A 25,742-nucleotide genomic window follows, 5' to 3' on the forward strand; every position below is an offset into this window, starting at 1 on the left:
TTGCACTATTAGCCGAGTTCGATCATGATGCGGTTGTATTACGAGTTTGGTAGAGTCATGGAGCAGTTATGTTAACTGGTACAGTTGTATTGATATGGATCTACTCGTATTATCAGAGATGTTGTATTAAAGGTTCATTTATATTGCGAGTTAATTTTACATGGGAACAGCGATACTAATAGGATCCACTTCATTATATATATATATATATATATATATATATATATATATATATATATATATATATATATATATATATATATATATATATATATATATATATATATATATATATATACATATATATATATATATATATATATATATATATATATATATATTTTTTTTTTTTTTTTTTTGCTTTGTCGCTGTCTCCCGCGTTTGCGAGGTAGCGCAAGGAAACACGAAAGAAATGGCCCAACCCACCCCCATACACATGTATATACATACGTCCACACACGCAAATATACATACCTACACAGCTTTCCATGGTTTACCCCAGACGCTTCACATGCCCTGATTCAACCCACTGACAGCACGTCAACCCCGGTATACCACATCGCTCCAATTCACTCTATTCCTTGCCCTCCTCTCACCCTCCTGCATGTTCAGGCCCCGATCACACAAAATCTTTTTCACTCCATCTTTCCACCTCCAATTTGGTCTCCCACTTCTCCTCGTTCCCTCCACCTCCGACACATATATCCTCTTGGTCAATATTTCCTCACTCATTCTCTCCATGTGCCCAAACCATTTCAAAACACCCTCTTCTGCTCTCTCAACCACGCTCTTTATATTTCCACACATCTCTCTTACCCTTACGTTACTTACTCGATCAAACCACTTCACACCACACATTGTCCTCAAACATCTCATTTCCAGCACATCCATCCTCCTGCGCACAACTCTATCCATAGCCCACGCCTCGCAACCACACAGCATTGTTGGAACCACTATTCCTTCAAACATACCCATTTTTGCTTTCCGAGATAATGTTCTCGACTTCCACACATTCTTCAAGGCTCCCAGAATTTTCGCCCCCTCCCCCACCCTATGATCCACTTCCGCTTCCATGGTTCCATCCACTGCCAGATCCACTCCCAGATATCTAAAACACTTTACTTCCTCCAGTTTTTCTCCATTCAAACTCACCTCCCAATTGACTTGACCCTCAACCCTACTGTACCTAATGACCTTGCTCTTATTCACATTTACTCTTAACTTTCTTCTTTCACACACTTTACCAAACTCATTCACCAGCTTCTGCAGTTTCTCACATGAATCAGCCACCAGCGCTGTATCATCAGCGAACAACAACTGACTCACTTCCCATGATCTCTCATCCCCAACAGACTTCATACTTGCCCCTCTTTCCAAAACTCTTGCATTCACCTCCCTAACAACCCCATCCATAAACAAATTAAACAACCATGGATACATCACACACCCCTGCTGCAAACCTACATAAAGTGCGTAAGACAAGGGAGCAAATGGGAACTTCAGTGAAGGGCGCAAATGGGGAGGTGATAACAAGTAGTGGTGATGTGAGAAAGAGATGGAGTGAGTATTTTGAAGGTTTGTTGAATGTGTTTGTTGATAGAGTGGCAGATATAGGGTGTTTTGGTCGAGGTGGTGTGCCTCCCACACCATATACTCTTTTTATCTTCCACAGATCATCTTTATCAACTCTATCATATGGCCTCTTCAGATCCATAAATGCTACGTACAAATCCAACTGTTTTTCGAAGTATTTCTCACATCATTCTTCAAAGGAAACACCTGATCCACACAACCTCTACCACTTCTGAAACCACACTGCTCTTCCCCAATCTGATGCTCCATACATGCCTTCACCCTCTCAATGAAAACCCTCCCATATAATTTCCCAGGAATACTCAACAAACTTAAACCTCTGTAATTTGAACACTCACCTTTATCCCCTTTGCCTTTCTACAATGGCACTATGCATGTATTCCGCCAATTCTCAGGCACTTCACCATAAGCCATACATACAATGAATATGCTTAAAAACCAGCCAACAACAGTCACTCCCTTTTTTGATAAATTCCACTGCAACACCATCTTTCATCTTCCGCAACACTTTCACTGCTTTTTCTCTGTTTACCAAACCATTTTCCCTGAACCTCTCAGTTTGTACACCACCTCAACCAAAACACCCTATATCCGCCACTCTCTCATCAAACCAATTCAACAAACTTTCAAAATACTCACTCCGACTCCTTCTCATTTACCACTATTCATTACCTCCCCATTAGTCCCCTTGACCGTTGTTCCCATTTGTTCTCTTATCTTACGCACTTTATTTACCTCTTTCCTAAACATATTTTAATTCTTCCTAAAATTCTATGATACTCTGTCACCCCAACTCTCATTTGCCCTCTTTTCCACCTCTTGCACCTTTCTGTTGACCTCCTGGCTCTTTATTTTATACATCTCTCAACTATTCGCACTACTTCCCTGCAAAAATCGTCCATACTCCTCTCTCTTCTCTTTTACTAACTATCTTACACTTCTTTATCCCACCACTCACTACTTTATCTAATCTCCCCACCTCCCACCTTTCTCATGCCACAGGCATCTCTTGTGCAAGCCATCACTGCTTCCCTAAATACCTCCCACTCCTCCTCCACTCCCCTTATGTCATTTGCTCTCACCTTCTTCCATTCTGCACTCAGTCTCTCCTGGTACTTCCTCACACAACTCTCCTTTCCAAGCTCACTTACTGTCATCACTCTCTTCACAACATTCTCTCTTCTTTTCTGAAAACCTTTACAAATCTTCACCTTCGCCTCTAGCACATTAACATCAAAAAGACTCTCTTTCACGCACCTATCAATTAACACGGAATCCAATAGCGCTCTCTGGCCGTGTCTCCTACTTACATAAGTACACTTATGTATATCTCTCTTCTTAAACCAGGTATTCCCAATCACCAGTCCTTTTTCAGCACACAAATCTACAAGCTCTTCCCCATTTCCATTTACAACACTGAACACACCATGTACACCAATCATACCCTCAACTGCCACATTACTCACCTTTGCATTCAAATCACCCATAACTATAATCCGGTCTCGTGCATCAAAGCTGCTAACACACTTACTCAGCTGCTCCCAAACAAATGCCTCTCATGATCTTTCGTTTCATGACCAGGTGCATAGGCACCAATAATCACTAATCTTTCCCCATCCACTTTAGGTTTTATCCGTATCAATCTAGTGCTTACATTCTTACACTCTTTCACATACTACCACAACTCATGTTTCAGGAGATGTGCTACTCCTTCCTTTGCTCTTGTCCTCTCACCAACCCCTGATTTTACTCCCAAGACATAACCAAACCACTCTTCCCATTTATCCTTGAGCTCCGTTTCACTCAGAACCAAAATATCCAGGTTCCTTTCCTCAAACATACTACCTATCTCTCCTTTTTTCTCATCTTGGTTACATCCACACACATGTAGACACCCCAATCTGAGCCTTCGAGGAGGATGAGCACACCCCACATGACTCCTTCTTCTGTTTCCCTTCTTAGAAAGTTATATATATATATATATATATATATATATATATATATATATATATATATATATTGGAAAGGATCACAATTTTGCGCGTGATCAAGATATTCCTATGAGTCCACGGGGAAAATGAAACACGAAAAGTTCCCAAGTGCACTTTCGTGAATAATCACATCATCAAGGGAGACACAAGAGAGAAATATAACAGTCAGTTGATATACATCGAAGAGACGAAGCTAGGACACCATTTGGTAAACATGTGATTGTCCAAAATTCTCTCTTGTGTCTCCCCTTATGATGTGATTATTACACGAAAGTGCACTTGGGAACTTTTCGTGTTCCAATTTCCCCGTGGACTCATAGGAATATATATATATATATATATATATATATATATATATATATATATATATATATATATATATATATATATATATATATATATATATATATATATATATATATAATGTTTATTATTATTATTATTATACTTTGTCGCTGTCTCCCGCGTTTGCGAGGTAGCGCAAGGAAACAGACGAAAGAAATGGCCCACCCCCCCCCCATACACATGTATATACATACGTCCTCACACGCAAATATACATACCTACACAGCTTTCCATGGTTTACCCCAGACGCTTCACATGCCCTGCTTCAATCCACTGACAGCACGTCAACCCCGGTATACCACATCGCTCCAATTCACTCTATTCCTTGCCCTCCTTTCACCCTCCTGCATGTTCAGGCCCCGATCACACAAAATCTTTTTCACTCCATCTTTCCACCTCCAATTTGGTCTCCCTCTTCTCCTTGTTCCCTCCACCTCCGACACATATATCCTCTTGGTCAATCTTTCCTCACTCATCCTCTCCATGTGCCCAAACCACTTCAAAACACCCTCTTCTGCTCTCTCAACCACGCTCTTTTTATTTCCACACATCTCTCTTACCCTTACGTTACTCACTCGATCAAACCACCTCACACCACACATTGTCCTCAGACATCTCATTTCCAGCACATCCATCCTCCTGCGCACAACTCTATCCATAGCCCACGCCTCGCAACCATACAACATTGTTGGAACCACTATTCCTTCAAACATACCCATTTTTGCTTTCCGAGATAATGTTCTCGACTTCCACACATTCTTCAAGGTCCCCAGGATTTTCGCCCCCTCCCCCACCCTATGATCCACTTCCGCTTCCATGGTTCCATCAGCTGCCAGATCCACTCCCAGATATCTAAAACATTTCACTTCCTCCAGTTTTTCTCCATTCAAACTCACCTCCCAATTGACTTGACCCTCAACCCTACTGTACCTGATAACCTTGCTCTTATTCTCTTATTCTTAGACATTGAAGCTTATTGATACAGTGGTTAAATTGATGAGAACTGCTATTGTCGTTTGTGTAAATAAATTATACATTTCCTTTTTTCCATAGCCAGAGGTTGAACCATTATGTGACATTCTTTTTTTTCATTCATTTCAAGCTAGAAGTTTCAGTTTTCTAAATTGTTTCTTACATTTCTCATATGTATATATATATGTATGTGTGTGTATATGTGCGTATGTGTGTGTATGTGTGTGTATGGGTATATGTATATATATATGTATATTATCCCTGGGGATAGGGGTGAAAGAATACTTCCCACGTATTCCTCGCGTGTCGTAGAAAGCGACTAGAGGGGACGGGAGCGGGGGGCCAGAAATCCTCCCCTCCTTGTATTAACTTTCTAAAATGGGAAACAGAATATATATATGTATATATATATATATATATTTCATACATGCTCGCCATTTCCTGCGTGAGCGAGGCAGCGTAAAGAATATATGACTGAGTTACATGACTGATTCATGTGAGAAACTGCAGAAGCTGGTGACTGAGTTTAGTAAAGTGTGTGAAAGAAGAAAGTTAAGAGTAAATGTGAATAAGAGCAAGGTTATTAGGTACAGTAGGGTTGAGGGTCAAGTCAATTGGGAGGTGAGTTTGAATGGAGAAAAACTGGAGGAAGTGAAATGTTTTAGATATCTGGGAGTGGATCTGGCAGCTGATGGAACCATGGAAGCGGAAGTGGATCATAGGGTGGGGGAGGGGGCGAAAATCCTGGGGACCTTGAAGAATGTGTGGAAGTCGAGAACATTATCTCGGAAAGCAAAAATGGGTATGTTTGAAGGAATAGTGGTTCCAACAATGTTGTATGGTTGCGAGGCGTGGGCTATGGATAGAGTTGTGCGCAGGAGGATGGATGTGCTGGAAATGAGATGTTTGAGGACAATATGTGGTGTGAGGTGGTTTGATCGAGTAAGTAACGTAAGGGTAAGAGAGATGTGTGGAAATAAAAAGAGCGTGGTTGAGAGAGCAGAAGAGGGTGTTTTGAAATGGTTTGGGCACATGGAGAGAATGAGTGAGGAAAGATTGACCAAGAGGATATATGTGTCGGAGGTGGAGGGAACGAGGAGAAGAGGGAGACCAAATTGGAGGTGGAAAGATGGAGTGAAAAAGATTTTGTGTGATCGGGGCCTGAACATGCAGGAGGGTGAAAGGAGGGCAAGGAAAAGAGTGAATTGGAGCGATGTGGTATACCGGGGTTGACGTGCTGTCAGTGGATTGAATCGGGGCATGTGAAGCGTCTGGGGTAAACCATGGAAAGCTGTGTAGGTATGTATATTTTGCGTGTGTGGACGTATGTATATACATGTGTATGGGGGGGGGGGGGTGGGGCCATTTCTTTCGTCTGTTTCCTTGCGCTACCTCGCAAACGCGGGAGACAACGACAAAAAAAAAAAAAAAGTATATATATATATATATATATATATATATATATATATATATATATATATAACATACAAACATCCAACAGCCAGGATCGAACCCGGGACCCCTGTGCCACAGGCATTACCGCCTGCAGCACAGGGGTCCCGGGTTCGATCCTTGCTGTTGGAGATTTGTATGTTCTATGGAGGTGCGCGTTCCTATGCACTTTGTTCGTATATGTATATATATATATATATATATATATATATATATATATATATATATATATATATATATATATATATATATTCCCTGGAGTTACGAGAGGCTATATATACAACTATAACTTTCATATGAATTTTTGAATAGCTAATTCAAAAACAGGTAATGCGCGTTAGTGTAAAGGTCTCGGACATATTATATATCAACATATTGCAAGTATAATCCATGATTATGCAAGAATAATGAACTGAATACACCACAAACGCAAAGTATTACGCATATCCCAGTGGGAAGTAGAAAACATATCCGCACTGATATACCACAGCACAATGTGTTTCACATGTCATACAGTAATAGGGAGGCAACACGAGCAGTTCTGGCCCTAACACCGGCCTGAGGTTGTGGGAATTAGACTCGCTAATGCCCTTGCGGCTGCGGCAGCTGCGGTGGAGGCTGCTGCTGTTGCTGCTGTTGTTGCATAAAACATTACTGCAATTTTAGTGACGTAGATGGTTACCGGTGAGTCCAGCCAGGTCCCAGGGAGAATGAGAAATGTAACCATATTCAGGTGAATATCTAGTTGGATATATAGATAGATAGATAGGTAGGTAGATAGATAGATAGATCGATAGATAGATAGATAGATAGACAAGTCGATAACTTGATAGACAGATAGATAGTTAGATTGGACGATTGTGGGTGAAAAAAGAATTACTGAGAGAGAGAAAGAGGGAGATCAAATAGACAAAAAAGATAAGGATTAAACCAGATACTTCATACCTAAAATTATCAACCTAAAAAGTATAGAAGTGATTTGAAGTTAACTATGATACTAATTACAGGCCAATCCAAGATCTCGACAACAGCACAAACATGTAACACTCTTAGTTCCCTGGAAGCCTCAGAGCACTCAGGGAAGCTCCACTTATCCAGAAAATGCACAAAACGAAAAATGCTACTTTAGCTTAGTGGATGAAAAAAATAAAGAGCCTAGATATAACTCTAATACATATACACTTTCAGTCTGCCAGAGGTATATGAAAACCTGCTTCCAGGTCATGACCAAAGTGCATTAAAAAAACATACACCATACACCTGTACCCACATCGATAATCTCGTCCATGTCAAACTATGCCTTACCCTATTCCACCTCTTCTCCTCTCCTCTAACCATCCTATTAAGAAAAGCCAAAGGGGCACCTGTAGATCTGTTGAATCCAAACAGGAAGTTGCCTGTTGAATATCTGAAGGATACTGTTATATCTTTCCTAAAGAACGACTGCCAACCAACTGTGAATAATAGAATTTTTTCTTGTTTCATTAAGCTTATTATTCTGGTGTTTAATGAGATTATCACGCAGGTCATCCCACTGGGAAACGTCTCTATGTAAAGAATTAAATCAATGCATAAGAGAAGGACAATAAAGAGGATAACAGGATTAAGGAAGGTGAGCGAAAGTGACAGGGTAGAGACTATAGATTTGCCTACTATGGAAGAAAGAAGTGTGAAGGATGACTTAATCGCAACTTTAAGTTATCAAACCTAATTGCTCACCTTTTCTCTCTAAGCTTTGGTCTAAAGATTTTTGTTTTTGAATCCTGATGTTCTTGGAACAGCTTACCTACATTGATTTGGCCAAATATTTGAACATTCCTTGGGTCTGTCAGACTTGACGTTTCTCGAAGTTCATTTGTTCTTCGGTGTTCCCATGTGTGGACAACCATGCGATTCCTTCTACCTTCAGTTCTTGTTTAGACATCGCCGAGGGCGGGTGTATTGCTTCTGTATATTTCAATGGTGTTTAGGTCTGATAGAGCCTTGGATAGTGAGAGTAGAGGAGACAAACAGCCTATAGATTATGAAGTGACTATGGATGCAGGAAGATCTCCGTGTGGCAGCATGAAGCCGGTGGTCTGGTAAACCAAACCTCTAATTCTATGTTCTTGTGTTGATAAGAATATAAATCTATATATTTTTTTTTTTTGACAATAACCACTTTCATTCATGTTTTCTATATCTTTATATCGTAATAAAGTAAGGTAAAGCTCAAAGTTCATTTCTATGTTTTCAAAAATTGCAATTATTTTCTTTATTTTTTCGTTTTCCCCATCGGTTCTGTTAGACCCGAGTGTGGTGAAGTCTTTCTGTAAAATTTTTCTTCCGTAGAGAAATCGTTTAACTTCCTCTATCATTATCTGGTAAGACTTCTTCCATGCTCCTGGTATCAGTCTAGTTAAGGAAAATTGTCATATACCTTCTCATGAACATTATTATACAATAAAGAAAAACTGTGAGGCTATAGAAAAAGATAATGGGAGAAAGTATCTTAAACCAATAAGCTTCAAATCAAATGATAAATTCGGTTGAAATGCTAAGCAAACATTTTTCTAATCCTCATTATCAAGACATTCAAGAAAAGAAAAGCATTTCTAAACAGAGAGAAAAAAAAAGAATAGTTGCATCACCAGCAGGACGAAGGAATCACTAGATTCCCTAATGACCTGCTGCTGCTGGGAGAGTAACTGGAGAAACTAACGAGATATCCAATTAATCTATAACGACAAGGAGTTTCCCCCAAAATTTGTATGTTTGGTAAAGATAGCAAGATAGAAGGAGGGTGTGTGTACTGCCCAACCCATTCCGACAAATTACATATTGTGTGTAATGAAATGGTTGGTGTTTCTGATTGTGTTATTGTTTAATTTGTGTGTGTGTGTGTGTGTGTGTGTGTGTGTGTGTGTGTGTGTGTGTGTGTAATTACTTATTTGTAAGGACATATTTCAGACTACGAGGAAAGGGCCTCATTTCTTGAACTTATTAAAAAATCATACGTTTTTAAACCTCTGTATGCTGTCTATATTTACACTTTCCTTAGTTTAGTCCATTCATCCACTGTTCTCACAATACAAAAGTTCGGGACAACATTTCTAACAAGTTTCTTGCTTAATTTTATGTTTTGGCTTTTGATTCTTCCTCTAACTGTGCATCTTTCGAAGAATTGTTCATCGTAGTCGTCACTGTACTCCTTTAAAGATAAAGTCACCCTTACTCTTGTCTCTTCCTTAGCAAGTAGATATGTGGCCTTCATCCTCTCACGGTAACTCAACTGTCTTAATTCTGGCACCAACTTTGCAGCTCTCCTGGACTGTATGTATATATATTTTTTGTGAGTGTTTTCTTAAATACGGTGACCAAAATTGATAAGCATATTCTAGTTTGGGCCTAATAGAAGATGTGAACAGTTGGCTGAATATCTTTTTATCAAAGTGCCTAAAGGCCAACCTGCCATTTACCAGGAGACAGTTTGTCTCATTTACAATTCTAAGGCATACCTTTGGCGAAAGGTCATGTGCAAGTTGATTCCCAAGTCCCTCTTCTTATTCACAGATTCCTACACATTCGTACATATTCTGCGAGATAATGCTCATATAGAGGCCTCTTGCACTGTGTCCCACCCACATTACATATGATTCATTTGGGCTTAATTTCTTCAAATGTTCATCTGTGCAACACTATGTCCCATCCTCAGAACGTAGCATGTATTCGGATTGAATTTCATTCACAACTTATCCGACCAGCTTTTGATATTGTTAAATTTGCTTATAAGCGTACAATCTTCTACACTCCTTTTTTCCCTCATGTCCTTCGTATTATACATTAATATATTCAGGTACAAGTCCGAATCTGTGGCACGCCAATAGTGAGCCCAAACCATTTCCTCCAACCTGCGTTCTTTGTTCCCTTCCACTATAATACTTTTCTACCCATAGAAGGAGTCTTCCTTTCACTTTTTGTTTGAAGATTCAGTATCGTTACGATCTTCTGTGTGGGGAAGTGCCAATAGCTCTCATGTCTAAAAGGTATATTATGCGTGACCTCCCCTGCTCCCTCGGTTCCATAATGACTTGTTTATTTAGGTTTTCCTTTGGTTACTGATTATGTTTTATAATATTGCACAAATCACACTCTTCATTGCAGCCTCGCGGTCTCCTGTCGTAAGGACAGGAATGACATTCGTGCTCTTCTGCTCCCTTGTCTCCCGTACCCCAGCAATAGTAAATATGTTATCCCTAATTCAGTCATTAACCTCTGGCTCTTTTCCAACTACTACTTATCCTTCTGCTTTGTTAAACTTTACTTCAATCAGATGATTCAGTTACTGAGCATTCGTAACATCTCTGAGGTACTGTCGGGTTTGATGAGCCATCCCACCTGTTTCGATGTCTTTTTTTTGTCCTCGAACTGTGGTCTTTAGTATTCTTTCTCTCTTCTCTCTGTCTATCACCTCTCAAGAATACCTTACTGAATTTCTCCTAGCCCGCAATTTTCTTACCCTTTTCAGTACCTCCTGGTGATATAACTCAATAGTGAACGTAAAGTTATGTCTTAACTATCTACCAACTACCATTCTTTTTAATCTCAAAAACTGCATTTGATTTGTCTAAAGCCTAGAAGAGTAAATTAATCGATATTTTCTCCTTTGCAAACACCTCTCTTTGGCAGGAGTATGGTCATCATCCACTCCAGAATTCATCATAGATTTATTACTATGTGCCTCCTGCTTCGCTAATGTTCTTGGGTTAGGTGCAACCCATTTGTTAGCAATTACTGCAGTGTTGACTCGTCTAGCTCCATGTCTGGTTTTCTGTGAACTCTCTGTTCTTATTAACATCCATTAATCCTTAATGCTCTGCGAATTTTCAATCCTACCATCTAACAAACAATATACTTCTCTGATTCTTTTGTCCCTAAGAGTGCATATTATTCTCTCCATTACTTCAAATAATGATTTCCCATTCATTTGTTTCTACATCGCCAGGTCTTAGTACCACTACCTAAATATCTGTTCATTAGGCCCAGAATCTGTGCCTGTTCCCTGCCCTCTATCATCAACAGTCTCTGGGTTTCCTATTCATGGGATCTCCTAATGCTGTTGTATCTCAAGGATCACCAAGACGAGACACTTGTGATATTTTTCCTCCAGCACACTTCATTCACTGCCCCTCCTTCCTCTGGTTACATTCCTTCTGAATTCCTTCGATTGATATAATTTTGTCAACGTAAACTTTCACTACATGTCTCAATTCTTTAATATCCTCTCCAATTTCATGACACTTTTTTTTATCATCCTTTACTTAATTCCTTAGTTTCGTAATTTCTTCCTCTGATTGTTGTAACATCTTATCCCGTTTCTCTGTAATTGCCCATAATTTCTCCAGCGATAGATTCCAGACGATTTATCCCTTAATTCTTCTCTGACTTTTCTTTCCATCCATTGTAAAAGCCTTACAATCCCCTTCATCCAGCCTCCTCCCACCCGACCTAGTTACAACTTTATGGCTGAGGTGATTTATCTTGCCTTACTCCATTTCTGACTAAAGGTTCAAGTCTAGCTTTAGATTTTGTCGTTTCAGCCTAAAGGGAATGAATATCCTCGCTCAGATAATATTCATAACAACTCACTCCACTGATTGAAACTTATAGATGCTCAAACCCAGAATAATGAGCCATAAACGACGAATTTATTAAGATAAACATTGATGGAAGTCAAGCAAGCACGTCTGTGAAAACAGTGTCTTATCAGTCATGAAGAGTTGTTTTCTTTCCACTGTTACACTCCTCTAAAGATATCTTTTTATTTCATAATCCTCTTTATTCACTTGATCCCATTTATTGACATTAACTCCTTGATATTGATCTTTTACAGAAAAATCACTAAACTTTAAGGATATTGTAGTTGGCACCTCTCATCAATAGGTCGGTTGGAATCCCTGATGCTCTCACACTCTGCCTTACTCTACAGCAGTGAAATGATTCAGTTAAGAAATACAGTTTCAGATAACCCCTTTAGAATCTCATCCCTTCCCTTACCTGTACAATAAGCCTGACGAAGCTCTAGTTTGTCTGGTGTGTGTATGTGTGTGTGTGTGTGTGTGTGTGTGTGTGTGTGTGTGTGTGTGTGTGTGTGTGTGTGTGTGTGTGATGGAGATCTATGTATCTGTATAAGTGAATCATATACAGATGCAGTCTAAGGAAGAATGGATGATCTATCCTTCGGGGATGCCTTCCCTATATCTGCTAGTTGAGCATAAATGAGTGCAGAATAGTGAAGTAAAGATCACTTATTAGTGTCTTTCATCTCTCTCTCTCTCTCTCTCTCTCTCTCTCTCTCTCTCTCTCTCTCTCTCTCTCTCTCTCTCTCTCTCTCTCTCTCTCTCTCTCTCTCTCTCTCTCTCTCTCTCTCTCTCGTAGTAGAATATTTCCCTAACGGCGAATCAAGTGCAAAACAAATAATCGAGAATATTGGGGAAGAAGAAAAAATGGAGAAGAAGAAGAAGAAGAAGAAGAAGAAGAAGAAGACGGGATCTAGCAGTTGAAATCAATAAGGATTCTGGCCATGTGATGAGTGGCCTATTTGTCTGTCGACAGTGTTGGCAATTTTCAGTCCAGAATGTCGCTATCTCGCGGCTACCAACCGTGTCATGTCGACACATATGTTAGCAGTGTCTCTCATTTACAGAGATTTTCTTATTTTTTCACAGGATTTCTCCAGAATAGAAAGCGGTGAGAGGAATGGAAAAAAAGATAGTGTTAGATAAAATAACTTTACAAATCCGACACCCGACCGAACACTCATAGTGGGGCAGCTTGTGAAAATTTACGATGGCAATAGCGAACTCGTATGTGTGCAATATTGCTTTTGTGTCACCACCGAAAACAAAGCGTAAAAAAGAAAAAAAATCCAGTTTTGCTACTAAAAAGATCATACTGGCTTTGTACTGACATATATGAGTGTAATTAGTGAAGTGTTCTGGAACAACCCTTACGGTAATGAGTGTAATTAGTATGGTATTATGGAACGCTCCATTCTTTAATGAGTGTCGACAGAACATTGTTATGAACGACCTCATACATCAATCACTGTAAACAGAATGGTATTTTGCAACACTCCATACCTTGATAAATGAAATTAGAATGGTGTTATGGAGCGCCTCATTTATCAATGAGTGTAATTAGAGTGGTATTTTGGAAAACCTCATACTTTAATGAGTGTAATTATTATTATGATTATATGAATCACCTCTGCAGTGATGTAAGTCAAATTCTGGATGAATGAGGCTGAATGAACAAGAGTGAGAACTCATACTCAAAAATATCGTATCATAATCTTTCCTTTATCACATTACACATTACTGCTATGCAGCAGCGTCAGTCACAAAACAGCATTGCAAATATTAGCACACAGTGTCACAAAATCAGCAGACAGTATTACATATTAGCACAGAGTATCACAAACTACCATTCATTTTCACAAATTGCCATAAGAGATCGCAAATTGACATACACCGACATAACACACCGACACTCACAAGGAACCTGACACACAAATACACTACTCCCAATACCTTATATAAGAGAACCCATAAAAATACAGTACTCATCACAACACCACACGAAGCACACTATGTTGATTAACACAGCACCGCACCAGAGAAAACAGACAGCAAATCATAGTCCATAACAAGCGCTCAGACATCATTTCCAGACATTCTTTCGTTCAGTTCTTACAAGCACAGGACACACACACACACTCACACACACACACACACACACACACACACACACACACACACACATACAAAAAAAAAGAAATGCATTTGGACGCCTCTTGAAATATGTTCCGAGTACACACACGAACATGTTACTCGGAGACTATCAAGAGGAGTAGAAATTGTACCTTAAAACTGTCCTCGGAATGACAGGAGATTTATAGACTACAACCTTCAAACGACAAGTGTAGTCGATCCGGACTCTGAAATCCGGTGACATTAATGGTCACGGGCGCCATTATCCATAATAGTGAAATCATGAAGACACTGATATGACCCTTTTCCTGTGAAGTCTTCAAGGCTTTCGAATCGACAGGGAAATAAATGGTATCACAGAACGATAGATATTTGCGTCTCTCAAGCAAACATATCAAAGGTTGTGGCTGGCCATTTGCCTACGTCCCTCTTCCAGTGAAGTTTTAACGATATCTAAATCCGCATAGAACAGTAGAAATTTAGTTTCTTTAAATCAACATTTGCTAACTCAAGAGATTCCGGTGTCAGAAAAAGAATTCAAGGTGGAAGTCATTTTATGAATGACTGTATTACATTACGTGATGATTTGTCGCCATAGCTATCCACACGCAACATCGACTACGATAGCTGTTCTTTCTTGTAAACCACAGGAAAAAAGGATATATCATTGAGCAATACAAGTGGCCATAAAAGTTTAGAATTCTGGACTAGAATTATATACCGCAAGTATGCAGTCTGTTGGGATGAGAGGGCCTGGAAAGTGGGTTAGTTGTTGTTCGCCAATAATACAGCACTGGTGGCTGATTCGAGTAAGAAACTGCAGAAGTTGGTGACTGAGTTTGGAAAAGTTTGTGAAAGAAGAAAGTTGAGAGTAAATGTGAATAAGAGCAAGGTTATTAGGTTCAGGAGGGTTGAGGGAAAAGTTGGTTGGGATGTAAGTTTGAATGGAGAAAAATTAGAGGAAGTGAAGTGTTTTTGATATCTGCGAGTTGACTTGGCAGCGAATGGAACCACGGAAGCGGAAGTGAGTCACAGGATGGGGAAGGGGGCAAAGATTCTGGGAGAAATGTAGAATGTGTGGAAAGAGAATGTTTTCTCGCAAAGCAAAAATGGGTTGGATTGAAGGAAAATAAATTCCAACAATACTATATTGTTGCAAGGCATATGCTATAGGTAGAGTTGTGCGGAAGAGCGTGGATGTGTTGGTAATGAAATGTTTGAAGATGATATGTAGTGTCAGTTAGTTTGATCGAGTAAGCAATGAAAGGGTGAGATAAATATGTGTTAATAAAAAGAGTGTGGTTGAGAGAGCAGAAGAGGGTGCGTTGAAATGGTTTGGACATATGGAGGGAATGTGTGAGGCAAGATTGACAAAGGATATATGTGTCAGAGGTGGAGGGAAGAAGGCTAAGTTGGAGACCAAATTGAAGGTGAAAGGATTGAGTGAAAAAAAATTTTGAGCGATCGGGGCTTGAACATACAGGAGGGTGAAAGGCATGCAAGGGATAGAGTGAATTGGAACGATGTGATGTACTTGGGTCGACGTGCTGTCCATGGACTGAACCAGGGTATGTGAAATGTCCTGAATAGACCATAGAAAGGTCAGTAGGGCATGGATGTGGATAGAGAGATGTGGTTTCGGTGCATTATACATAGCTGGAGACTGAATGTGAGCAGATGTGGCCTTTTCCTGTCTGTTTCCTGACGCTACCTCGCTGACGCAAGGGTGGCGATGCTGTGGGGTACTGTGAGTCGAGAATAGATGAAGTCGAGCACGTATGAATATGTACGTATATATATATATATATATATATATATATATATATATATATATATATATATATATATATATATATATATATATATATATATATGTATATGTACGTGTATATATATATATATATATATATATATATATGTATATGTACGTGTATGTTCGCTTGTATATATATATATATATAAATATATATATATATTTCTTTTCTTTCATACTGTTCGCCATTTCCCGCATTAGCGAGATAGCGTTAAGAACAGTGGACTGGGCCTTTGAGGGAATATCCTCACCTGGCCCCCTTCTCTGTTCCTTCTTTTGGAAAATAAAAAAAAAAATTAAGAGGGGAGGACTTCCAGCCCCCCGCTCCCTTCCCTTTTAGTCGCCTTCTACGACACGCAGGGAATACGTGGGAAGTATTCTTTTTCCCCTATCTTCAGGGATATATATATATATATATATATATATATATATATATATATATATATATATATATATATATATATATATATATTTTTTTTTTTTTTGCCGCTGTCTCCCGCGTTTGCGAGGTAGCGCAAGGAAACAGACGAAAGAAATGGCCCAACCCACCCCCATACACATGTATATACATACGTCCACACACGCAAAATATACATACCTACACAGCTTTCCATGGTTTACCCCAGACGCTTCACGTGCCCCGATTCAATCCACTGACAGCACGTCAACCCCGGTATACCACATCGCTCCAATTCACTCTATTCTTTGCCCTCCTTTCACCCTCCTGCATGTTCAGGCCCCGATCACACAAAATCTTTTTCACTCCATCTTTCCACCTCCAATTTGGTCTCCCTCTTCTCGTTCCCTCCACCTCCGACACATATATCCTCTTGGTCAATCTTTCCTCACTCATTCTCTCCATGTGCCCAAACCATTTCAAAACACCCTCTTCTGCTCTCTCAACCACGCTCTTTTTATTTCCACACATCTCTCTTACCCTTACCTTACTTACTCGATCAAACCACCTCACACCACACATTGTCCTCAAACATCTCATTTCCAGCACGTCCATCCTCCTGCGCACAACTCTATCCATAGCCCACGCCTCGCAACCATACAACATTGTTGGAACCACTATTCCTTCAAACATACCCATTTTTGCTTTCCGAGATAATGTTCTCGACTTCCACACATTCTTCAAGGCCCCCAGAATTTTCGCCCCCTCCCCCACCCTATGATCCACCTACGCATCCATGGTTCCATCCGCTGCCAGATCCACTCCCAGATATCTAAAACACTTCACTTCCTCCAGTTTTTCTCCATTCAAACTCACCTCCCAATTGACTTGACCCTCAACCCTACTGTACCTAATAACCTTGCTCTTATTCACATTTACTCTTAACTCTCTTCTTTCACACACTTTACCAAACTCAGTCACCAGCTTCTGCAGTTTCTCACATGAATCAGCCACCAGCGCTGTATCATCAGCGAACAACAACTGACTCACTTCCCAAGCTCTCTCATCCCCAACAGACTTCATACTTGCCCCTCTTTCCAAAACTCTTGCATTCACCTCCCTAACAACCCCATCCATAAACAAATTAAACAAACATGGAGACATCACACACCCCTGCCGCAAACCTACATTCACTGAGAACCAATCACTTTCCTCTCTTCCTACACGTACACATGCCTTGCATCCTCGATAAAAACTATATATATATATATATATATATATATATATATATATATATATATATATATATATATATATATATATATATATATATATATATATATATATATATATATATATAATATATATATATATATATATATATATATATATATATATATATATATATATATATATATATATATATATATATATATATATATATATATATATATATTTATATATATATTATTATTATTATTTTGCTTTGTCGCTGTCTCCCGCGTTTGCGAGGTGGCGCAAGGAAACAGATGAAAGAAATGGCTCAACCCACCCCTATACACATGTATATACATACACGTCCACACACGCAAATATACATACCCATACATCTCAATGTACACATATATATACACACACAGACACATACATATATACACATGCACACAATTCACACTGTCTGCCTTTATTCATTCCCATCGCCACCTCGCCACGCATGGAATAACATCCCCCTCCCCCTCATATGTGCGAAGGTAGCGCTAGGAAAAGACAACAAAGGCCCCATTCGTTCACACTCGGTCTCTAGCTGTCATGCAATAATGCCCGAAACCAGGAGTTGTGGGAGTATGTGATAGAATGTAAGAAAGTAAATTCTCTATTAATATGGGTAAAATTGAAAGTTGATGGAGAGAGATGGGTGATTATTGGTGCATATGCACCTGGGCATGAGAAGAAAGATCATGAGAGGCAAGTGTGTTGGGAGCAGCTGAATGAATGTGTTAGTGGTTATGATGCAAGAGACCGGGTTATAGTGATGAGTGATTTGAATGCAAAGGTGAGTAATGTGGCAGTTGAGGGAAAAATTGGTATACATGGGGTGTTCAGTGTTGTAAATGGAAATGGTGAAGAGCTTGTAGATTTATGTGCTGAAAAAGGACTGGTGATCGGGAATACCTGGTTTGAAAAGCGAGATATACATAAGTATACGTATGTAAGTAGGAGAGATGGCCAGAGAGCGTTATTGAATTACGTGTTAATTGACAGGCGCGCGAAAGAGAGAATTTTGGATGTTAATGTGTTGAGAGGTGCAACTGGAGGGATGTCTGATCATTATCTTATGGAGGCTAAGGTGAAGATTTGTATGGGTTTTCAGAAAAGAAGAGTGAATGTTGGGGTGAAGAGGGTGGTGAGAGTAAGTGAGCTTGAGAAGGAGACTTGTGTGAGGAAGTACCAGGAGAGACTGAGTACAGAATGGAAAAAGGTGAGAACAATGGAAGTAAGGATAGTGGGGGAGTAATGGGATGTATTTAGGGAATCAGTGATGAATTGCGCAAAAGATGCTTGTGGCATGAGAAGAGTGGGAGGTGGGTTGATTAGAAAGGGTAGTGAGTGGTGGGATGAAGAAGTAAGATTATTAGTGAAAGAGAAGAGAGAGGCATTTGGACGATGTTTGCAGGGAAAAAATGCAATTGAGTGGGAGATGTATAAAAGAAAGAGACAGGAGGTCAAGAGAAAGGTGCAAGAGGTGAAAAAGAGGGCAAATGAGAGTTGGGGTGAGAGAGTATCATTAAATTTTAGGGAGAATAAAAAGATGTTCTGGAAGGAGGTAAATAAAGTGCGTAAGACAAGGGAGGAAATGGGAACTTCAGTGAAGGGCGCAAATGGGGAGGTGATAACAAGTAGTGGTGATGTGAGAAGGAGATGGAGTGAGTATTTTGAAGGTTTGTTGAATGTGTTTGATGATAGAGTGGCAGATATAGGGTGTTTTGGTCGAGGTGGTGTGCAGAGTGAGAGGGTTAGGGAAAATGATTTGGTAAACAGAGAAGAGGTAGTAAAAGCTTTGCGGAAGATGAAAGCCGGCAAGGCAGCAGGTTTGGATGGTATTGCAGTGGAATTTATTAAAAAAGTAGGTGACTGTATTGTTGACTGGTTGGTAAGGTTATTTAATGTTTGTATGACTCATGGTGAGGTGCTTGAGGATTGGCGGAATGCGTACATAGTGCCATTGTACAAAGGCAAAGGGGATAAGAGTGAGTGCTCAAATTACAGAGGTATAAGTTTGTTGAGTATTCCTGGTAAATTATATGGGAGGGTATTGATTGAGAGGGTGAAGGCATGTACAGAGCATCAGATTGGGGAAGAGCAGTGTGGTTTCAGAAGTGGTAGAGGATGTGTGGATCAGGTGTTTGCTTTGAAGAATGTAAGTGAGAAATACTTAGAAAAGCAAATGGATTTGTATGTAGCATTTATGGATCTGGAGAAGGCATATGATAGATTTGATAGAGATGCTCTGTGGAAGGTATGAAGAATATATGGTGTGGGAGGCAAGTTGTTAGAAGCAGTGAAAAGTTTTTATCGAGGATGTAAGGCATGTGTACGTGTAGGAAGAGAGGAAAGTGATTAGTTCTCAGTGAATGTACGTTTGTGGCTGGGGTGTGTGATGTCTCCATGGTTGTTTAATTTGTTTATGGATGGGGTTGTTAGGGAGGTGAATGCAAGAGTTTTGGAAAGAGGGGCAAGTATGAAGTCTTTTGTGGATGAGTGAGCTTGGGAAGTGAGTCAGTTGTTGTTCGCTGATGATACAGCGCTGGTGGCTGATTCATGTGAGAAACTGCAGAAGCTGGTGACTGAGTTTGGTAAAGTGTGTGAAAGAAGAGAGTTAAGAGTAATGTGAATAAGAGCAAGGTTATTAGGTACAGTAGGGTTGAGGGTCAAGTCAATTGGGAGGTGAGTTTGAATGGAGAAAAACTGGAGGAAGTAAAGTGTTTTAGATATCTGGGAGTGGATTTGGCAGCGGATGGAACCATGGAAGCGGAAGTGGATCATAGGGTGGGGGAGGGGGCGAAATTCCTGGGAGCCTTGAAGAATGTGTGGAAGTCGAGAACATTATCTCGGAAAGCAAATATGGGTATGTTTGAAGGAATAGTGGTTCCAACAATGTTGTATGGTTGCGAGGCGTGGGCTATGGATAGAGTGGTGCGCAGGAGGATGGATGTGCTGGAAATGAGATGTTTGAGGACAATGTGTGGTGTGAGGTGGTTTGATCGAGTAAGTAAGGTAAGGGTAAGAGAGATGTGTGGAAATAAAAAGAGCGTGGTTGAGAGAGCAGAAGAGGGTGTTTTGAAATGGTTTGGGCACATGGAGAGAATGAGTGAGGAAAGATTGACCAAGAGGATATATGTGTCGGAGGTGGAGGGAACGAGGAGAAGTGGGAGACCAAATTGGAGGTGGAATGATGGAGTGAAAAAGATTTTGTGTGATCGGGGCCTGAACATGCAGGAGGGTGAAAGGAGGGCAAGGAATAGAGTGAATTGGATCGATGTGGTATACCGGGGTTGACGTGCTGTCAGTGGATTGAATCAGTGCATGTGAAGCGTCTGGGGTAAACCATGGAAAGCTGTGTAGGTATGTATATTTGCGTGTGTGGACGTATGTATATACATGTGTATGGGGGTGGGTTAGGCCATTTCTTTCGTCTGTTTCCTTGCGCTACCTCGGAAACGCGGGAGACACCGGTAAAAAAAAAAAAAGATATATATATATATATATATATATATATATATATATATATATATATATATATATATATATATATATATATATATATATATATATATATATATATTGGAAATATTGCAACCAAAATATATAACATTAAGGAAACTAGATATGACTGAAATATGATACCACCTTATTAGAATTCATTAGTTTGTGTCGACCGTGTTGGCGCAATCCATCCGAAAAATAATATATAGGTCACAGAGGTCATCATAGTATTTACTCAAGCCATCAAGAGAAAGACAGAAAGCCAAAGTCACCAAGCCAACATCAGCCAAAACCAAACTTGTATCAAGATATCTAAAACCTTCACCTTACTGGAAAGTCCGCCACTATATCTATCTGAGAGAACGTTAAAAACAATGAGCAAAACTGACTTCATACAACCTTATCGTCCATGACGAAGTGTTACAACAACGATATATTACGCCGTGATGATACAACAGTTTAACCCAATGTTGAACTAGCAACAGGAACGTTATCTTTACTCCATGTTAGAGACCTCTACTGGGGAGAAAAAAAATTACGCGCCGAAAGTATCACTTTGATAAACAATTATGTGACTTGCTGCATAACTCGAATGTTAAGGTTAAAAAAGAGTGTATGTATACTTCATTTGACATACGAGGATGGATATCAAGATCATACAACTGTGTCAATACCGATGACTTATCGTGTTCCAATATAAATGGGGCAAAACAAATGGTGATTTGTGGTGATGTTTGTACTTCAAAACTCACTGAGAAGTCGTTCCAGAAATCCTTATAGTCTTGGAAATGGGGCCAAATTCGATGATGCCTTCGACTTGCATCGCAGGTCGCCAGGAAGTGCATGCAATCTTACATGCTCAAAGTTTGCAAGTTGTTTGGTTAACAAACGAGAGAGAGAGAGAGAGAGAGAGAGAGAGAGAGAGAGAGAGAGAGAGAGAGAGAGAGAGAGAGAGAGAGAGAGAGAGAGAGAGAGATAGAGAGAGAGAGAGAGAGAGAGAGAGAGAGAGAGAGAGAGAGAGAGAAGGGTTTGGAGTTGTCGTTCCACATCAGTTGCCTAAATTTCACTTTATTTTTCCAGCATTCCATGAAGCACATGCATTTTTCTGTGATTTCATCGCCTCTGGTAAGTCTTGTTACTTTAAGTATACAACTTTTGGACGAATTGGAATACTGTGGAACTGGAATTTACAGACTAAAAACAGGGTCACATTTATTTCATTAATGAAAGAATAATCTGTAAGCCTACTATTCACAGGTGTGACAAGTGCAGTTCAGTATGTTGTATATCACATCCAGCTGCAGTGTATACCTAGTAAATTCATGCAACTCTCTTTTATCATTGTATCTTTAACTTATATGTTAGTTTTTAACAGTCCCTTCCTTTCCTGTTGCAGGTAGGAGTACGCAACAAAGAGGTTGGCTCCATTAAAAGGTATTGTACTTGTAAACTGTAATCATAAGTCATGATAACACTTACAACGATAATGATAATAAGAACAATATCAATAACAAACACTGGTAATGATAGTAATCTTAATGATATTGTCACTACTTAAACTACTACTGCTACTCCTAGAAATAGTAATGGTAATGATAATCATCATAGTAGTGATTTAATGATTAAAATGATTATAAGGATAAGAATATTAGTAATAATGATAATGAAAATGATGATGATAATGATGATAATGATATGATGATAATGATATGATAATAATGATAATAATAATAATGATAATAATGATAATAATAATAGTAATAGTAATAATAATAATGAAAATAATGATAATAATAATGATAATAATAATAATGACAATAGCAATAATGATAATAATGATAATGATAATAATAATGATAATCATGATAATAATAATATAAAGATGGTGATGATATCTGCGAGTTAGAGCCGGGAAGATATAATCAACAGCCTCATTTGCTCACATCCAATCTCTAGCTGTCAGGCATAATCCACTGGAACAAGAGCCTCGTTTACACAGTCAAGCCAGGCCCCACAGACCAATCCTTGGTTTTCTCTGGCCACCTCATATGCCTTGGTTCAGGCCAATGATAGCACACCGCCGCCACCGTTATACCTTACCGATCCATTTGATTCTATAGCATGCTTAGCTCACATCCATCTGAATGTTCAGTCCCTGTGTGGTTTACCTTGCTCACAGTTGCTCCGTTCTTCTATGTTTTGGTGTGACTAGATATCAGCAGTGGTCTTTAACAATAGCATAAATAATGATATTAAAGACAATACAAAAAATGAAATCACTTTTCAACAAAAGATAGAAACAGGATGTATCTATTTGTTTAGTTATCTTTCTGTCTGTCTAATATACATTGCAGTTGATTGCCGTTTCCTGTCTTGGCAAGGTGGAGCAAGATGAAGAAATGCCGCTTACATCACAAAACCACAGTTTCCTTTACACAATCAGGCCTCACAGACCTTTCCATGGTTTACCTTGGACGCTCAACATGCCTTGGTTCAGTTCATTGACAGCACGTCGACCCCAGTATACCATATTGTTCCCATTCATTCTATCCCGCGCACGCCTTTAACCATCCTGCATGTTTAGGCCCCAGTCGCTCAAAATCTAGTTCGCTCTATCCCTCCATCTCCAGTTTTGTCTCCCCGATCTCCTTCTTCCCTCAACATTTTACACATACGTCCTTTGTCAGATTTTCTTCACTCATTCTCTCCAAACATACAAATCACATCAGCACACAATCCTCTGGTCTATCAATCACACTTGATTTATTACAACACCTCTCTTTCTCTTACTTTCATATTATCTTATCAAACCACCTGACACCACATATTGTCCTCAAGCATTTCATTTCCAACACATCCACCCTTGTCACAGTCTTATCTATCTCTCATGCTTCGCACTCACGAAATATTGTTGGAGCTACTATATCTTCAAACACACCTGTTTTTGCCCTCCCTGATAACGTTCTCTCTTTTTGCACGTTATTCATAGCTCCCAGAACCTTCACCCACCTATGACCCACTTTTGCTTTCATGGTTCTGTTCTCTGCTATGTCCACTCCCTGGTATCAAGAACACCTGTTTCATAAATTTTTCTCCTTTCAACTCACACACTAACTACCCTGCTGAGCCTAATAACTTTGCTTTTATTCACATTTACTCTGAACTTCCTCCTTTCACACACTCTTCCAAACACAGTCACAAACTTCTGCAGTTCCTCATTCGAATCTGCTACCAGTGCTGATTCATTTTCTAGGCCCTCTTCTCCCCTACAGACTGCATACTCGCCTCTTTCTCTAAGACTCGCACTTTAACCTCCCTCACCAACTCATCCATAGATAAATCAGACAACCATGATGACATCACACGCTTCTTCCGCTGACCAACGTTAACTTGGAACCATTCACTCTCCTCTCATCCTATAAAAAATCTCTAACGTAGCATCATGAGGTGTAATTTGTGCCATGTAATTAGTCTTTGTCTTAGTCTTGCACCGGGGTCTCTGAAAACGACCGCCAGGCTAAATCATACCCACGCTAGCCAGAAGCGATTAGCCGAAGCGCTCGCGCATCTGGTCCGGTACTGACGTCTGTCATAATAGATGGGGATGAAGTCGTCATGTCCTCCGCCGAACCGCACCAGCCGCCAGTTCGGCTGCATCCCTAAGTGGGTCATCAGGGCCGAGAATACTCGCACATAAGCTGGAAACACCATCTTCTGTGTTGTCTCATGAATGGGACAACACAGTTGGATGTGATCTCATTTTATGGCCTCATTCAGATCAATACGGTTAATATTTCCCCACATTCCTGCGTCCAGTAAGATGTACGTTACATGCAAGTCACTTACACATAATAACTTCGATGTAATCTAAGATGCTGGTGATGTATTTGTTTGTATTTGTGTTTTCGGTACGTCTACCACACAGCAAGGGGGCTGTCAAAGTGTGTTATTAAACTCTGACAACGTCTCATTCTGAGTAAATTTCGTGTTCAGCCTCTGTTAATGTTCTCTACTACTGAAGTCGTTACAGTTACGAAGATACACTTGCACTAGGGAACTGTATTGCTCTCTCTCTCTCTCTCTCTCTCTCTCTCTCTCTCTCTCTCTCTCTGAAAAAAAGGTAAAACAAGGAACTCCGGTGACCTGTTTGAAATTTACTGGATGCAGAGAAGATAAGCCTTGAAGGCACTTGAAGGCTACTATATCATTACCTCTAAAGGGATTTCTAACCTTGCAGTAGCCCAAAAGAATATGATGCTTATGTCTTAATGATACAAGAACCTTGAAATTACAGCTGCACTGCTGTAACATGTTAATACAGGAAAGATATGAACTGCAGTTACTAGAGGAAGGGATGTTCATACCAGGAACTAGACAAGACATTAGTTGTACTCTTCTTCAGTACCCCTTAATCATCACCATCTCATTTTCACTGAACTAGTTTGTCATGAATCTCGCTTGGAACATTCTGTGTCTACTGTGCTAGAATTCACTACCCCTTCATCCTCTCTATATCCATATTTCCACTGCAACCAATCTTCCCTATATCTTCAAGAGTCACACATCACAGATCAGAGAAAGGGTGAAGGCTCTCTAATGACCTATCGCTAGGGGTCAGATGTGACGACATCTGATCACACCAACACACGGAGGGACGGAAACTG

General features: G+C 39.7%; 2 protein-coding genes across 4 annotated transcripts in view; both read left to right on the plus strand.

Moving 5' to 3' along the window:
• Positions 1-25,742, plus strand: part of LOC139753870 (opioid-binding protein/cell adhesion molecule homolog) — an 842,066-nt gene that overhangs the window by 214,032 nt on the left and 602,292 nt on the right. The gene's annotated exons all lie outside the window — the stretch shown is intronic.
• Positions 8,313-25,742, plus strand: part of LOC139753880 (large ribosomal subunit protein mL46-like) — a 192,631-nt gene continuing 175,201 nt past the window's right edge. Inside the window, exons 1-3 of the mRNA XM_071670836.1 lie at positions 8,313-8,434; positions 10,497-10,701; positions 22,475-22,512. Of these exons, the coding sequence (XP_071526937.1) occupies positions 8,313-8,434; positions 10,497-10,701; positions 22,475-22,512 (365 nt within the window). The remainder of the gene's footprint in view (positions 8,435-10,496; positions 10,702-22,474; positions 22,513-25,742) is intronic.

This window comes from Panulirus ornatus, chromosome 15 (assembly GCF_036320965.1).
Source record: "Panulirus ornatus isolate Po-2019 chromosome 15, ASM3632096v1, whole genome shotgun sequence".
NCBI lineage: Eukaryota > Metazoa > Arthropoda > Malacostraca > Decapoda > Palinuridae > Panulirus > Panulirus ornatus.